At 37.3% G+C, this 4,204-nt stretch overlaps 1 protein-coding gene across 1 annotated transcript; it reads right to left on the bottom strand.

Moving 5' to 3' along the window:
- Positions 1-2,076: 2,076 nt before the first annotated feature.
- On the bottom strand, positions 2,077-3,871 carry SARC_11072 (hypothetical protein; the record flags this gene model as incomplete). Its single annotated transcript, XM_014294854.1, has 4 exons — positions 2,077-2,217; positions 2,410-2,547; positions 3,231-3,282; positions 3,660-3,871. Coding segments are annotated over 4 exons (543 nt in total), but the record flags the coding sequence as incomplete, so codon positions are not given.
- Between the last annotated feature and the right edge of the window lie 333 nt (positions 3,872-4,204).

The raw sequence follows: 4,204 nt of genomic DNA, 5'->3' as shown, positions 1-4,204 counted from the left end.
ATATATGATTTATTCTTCTATATATATATATATATGTATAGAAGTATGTATACATGTATATATATAAATATATATATATATTTGTGTGTGTGTGTGTATTTATATATTTTATTATATATGTATGTGTGTTTATATATATAAGTATATTATGTATATATGTATATATATATAAATGTCTTTATATATCTATATTTATATCTATCTATATATATAATTATATTTATATATATATTTATATATTTATATATAAATATATATATATATATAAGTATGTATATATGTATATAGCTGTGTATCTATCGAAGTTATGTACATATACATAAATATCTGTTCACAATTAGATTTATGAATATTATATGTATATATATATATGTGTGTGTGTGTTTGTTTGTGTGTGTATATATGTATATAGCTCCAAATTATGTACATATACATAAACATCTCTTATAATTAGGTATATGAATTTTATATATATATATGTGTGTGTGTGTGTATGTATGTGTAAAAACTAATATATATATATAGTATATGTAGATATATATATATATATATATATATGTATGTATGTATATTATATGTATATATATATACATACATATGTATGTATGTATATTTGTATGTATATATATATACATATATATATACGTATATATATGTGTGTTTGTGTGTGTGTGTGTGTATGTATGTATGTATGTATATTTATATATATACATGTTTATATATAATCTATTACATATGTATAAATTTGGTGTTTTCTCTTTGTATATACAACTATACATAAAATAGCACGTATATCGTTGAAATTTATTTCATGTCAGTTTTAATATAATGTGCCATTTTACTGTGAGAGCAAGACTTGTGCTCAGATCTGTATGCATTCGTCAATCACAGATAAGGAAGGAGCAAGCCGAAGACTCGTTGGCTGGTGCGCAATGGAAGAATAATACGACCTTTGCTACACCTAGACATGTTGACGTCGAAAGGCGCATTGGGTACTCTTCAAATAACGGTAAGTGAAGCGCAATGCTCAGGGTATTGTAAAATAGACCAATGAGTGACACCAAATCAATCTGAGTGAGAATCACGGTGTTGGCTGACAAACCCTCATTCTGGTTCGATATCTACTACAGTCGTCTTTGAAGCTGTATATCAAGGCTTGCCCGTTTAAAGAAGCCTCGGCAGAATTAAGAGAAACATCTAAGAGTGGGAGTTGATTTAGAAATCTGGAGTTGTGTATATTCATTTCTCAGTCAACCTGATATTGTTTAAAAACGCTGAATGTCGGTGAGATGAGACAATTGTGTCCGTGGATCACCTGTTGTTGTAAGGTGGCATATTCTGACTGTTGCCTCTGCCTCGTTCTTCCCAATACACAGCTCGGTTTGGGGGTAAATGAGATGGCGTCGCTTTATAACGCGTATTGCCAAAAAGATGTTGCAATGTTCGATAGGTGAGGGGAATGTTTACATGCCCGCTGAGACATTATCACTCCTCATGGGTTCCTCATTATTCTTCAGGAGCTTATCCGTCGACTGTGGACGTAACCAAGTAGCGAGATTCCATTGCAACCATGAAAGGCTGTCGCGAATGAATAGCGATCCGGTCAGTATACTCCCATGTCTCGCTTCTTCCCATATTGAATTTTAAGTTATGTGAAGTTTTACACAGCCACTGGTTACTATAGCAATTAATTGTAACATTGGATCGTCGTACGAAAACTGAAAAATTCGAAAAGTGTTCATCACCACACCTCTCCCAGCGGATTACTTGGGGGCTGTCTTGCACGCTATGATCTTCTGCCATATATCTACCATCACTTCCCTTGTTTATTCAACGTACGCTACACCGAGGGGCAACGTGTTTGTGGTGTTGATTTAAGACGTATCATATCGTGCGATCAATCACGACACTCTACCCAGGAATGTCATTTTTAATAGACCTCAAAGTCGGCCTGTGCGAGTGCACGCTCACATCAGAATACGCTGAAAGGGCCAAGGTCTCCCTAACCTGACGAGGGAGACAGCATTATAATTATATCTACAGTTTATTTACATATCTATTTGCATGTCGTGGTTGTCAGTCCTTCTTTCTCGTGTCAGGATCATCTAACATTTTCACGGCTTTTTGGCCCATTTTGACGATATACGCGAACCAATAAAGTTGCAACCCAGCGAATGAAATGGTTAGAAATCCACCCACCAATACAAGTCCCGGAGCCTAGAGTATCAAACAAGTTTTCTTAATTCGTTGTATGTAGTATGCTACAAACCGCCTGCGGGAACTGTTATGGGCTTGCTTGGAATGTACGGAGCGAGAAGCTACGAGGGCAGCTAGAAAATACGCTCACGACTGCTTGATCGCCATATGCGCCAAGAGTAACATTATACATCACATATCCATTTACATTACCTGTGTGTAGTAGGCCTTGTGATACACCAAGGAGAGCACCACAAATGGATTTGGTATGCATCGGCAGAGGAAGAAAACGACCGCAAACACGACTTGGTTGATCACAACAACAGGCGCATTCTTGGGCACCTCGGCGCTCTAAATCGGAGAAATTGGGTTTTAAAACAATAGAACACAACCGATAAGGAGTACACTGAGTCGGAGTGCGTGTACACCACTGGGCGGCAAGTTGGGTAGTTCGTGATTTTCTACGCTGTTTCCAGACACAAATATCGGAATAGGCTCTTTGCAGCATTCAAAGTTGGGTTGAAAACCTAGCGTCTAGAACCTCACCCCGTCCCCAGTCCATGTACCGCCCTTGCTTTCCCACTATCAACGTTCTAAGCGTGTGCTTTAACCTGAATGAAGCCGCTAATATTGAGTCTTTTGAAATCAAAACCATTGCAAACATCTAAATCCTCAATCAAGACTTGGAAGTACAGAGTGACTGTAGGCATGGGACTGTAAAGGAATTATTTTCTATACTGCATGCGGTTTTCCTACCGTCTCTATCGTGCATGAGTAGAGATAGTGTAGTATTATACGAATGAGGAAGTTTTTTCCAAGTCAACAGCACAACCTGGATTGTCATCGTTTGGAATTGAGCAAAGTGCTTCCAACTATTATCCTTGCCCGGACTTCGTCTGCCACCAACAGCACCCCACAGCATTTGTAAAGTACATCTGACTGCCACGCCCACCAGCCGTTATGATCTTATCTATCAAAAAATATATTGCTAGATCACCTCGTGAAGTTGTGTCGACATGCAACCCCTAACTTACCTTCATCATATGCATCAGATTGAGGAACGGCGTTGATAGTTCGTTGATGATGCTGATATGGTAGGAAGCATGTTTTCAATATTAGTACTTATTGAACCAGAATCTCTGGGCATAGATCTAATAAGGGTGCCATGCAAGCAAACGCAACATCATATAATATAAACCGCCTCTCATGCCAGTTAACAGCCTATATAGGGTCTCTAAACTAAACTAGACTAAATTTACTCAACTGAAATTATGTATATGACTTGTAAATAAGCGTGTGGAAATGTTGCGACGGAAATGTAATAATAGCACTTTCAGCACCAACATGCAAATCGCCGTGGCGTGAGGATGTAGCACTTCTAAGATGGCCGTTTAACCAAAAAAAAGTTTGCTTTGATGAATGGAAAATAAAATCAAGCCATCATGGAATCGAGAAATACTTACTATAAGCTGACAACCATTCCAAAGCGCCGATAGATGAATGGAATGATCGCTAGGCTGCCCACAACCGCATGGTGCAACAAAATATCCCACGGCCTGCCTCTAAGGTCATAGTACGACAAAAGCAGCATGGTATCCATGATACTGTATCCAACAAACTGTGCTACTACATAACCTAGTAACGGGCTCCAGGCGTTGCATGGGTCATCCTTTAACTATGTTTGAAAAGAAATGGAACATGAATGAAGACCTGTCGCGAGAAACAAAAAGAAATTCAAAGTGGGCGCTTGATATTTCCTACACCTAAAGCGAAGAACTGGTTTCGAGCATTAAAAGCATCTATAGTAAATATATATTACACATGTGACTAATATAAATATAATATATATATATATATATATTTATATATATAAGAGTGTGTGAGAGAGAGAGAGAGAGTGTGTGTGTGTGTGTGTGTCTATACATATATATATATATATATGTGTGTGTGTGTGTGTGTGTCTATACTATATATATATATATATAGTGTGTGTGTGTGTGTGTGTAGT

Source organism: Sphaeroforma arctica, assembly GCF_001186125.1.
Source record: "Sphaeroforma arctica JP610 unplaced genomic scaffold supercont1.1516, whole genome shotgun sequence".
Lineage (NCBI taxonomy): Eukaryota > Ichthyosporea > Ichthyophonida > Sphaeroforma > Sphaeroforma arctica.
The sequence above is the reverse complement of the archived record's forward strand: the minus strand, read 5'-3'. Positions and strand labels throughout refer to the sequence as shown.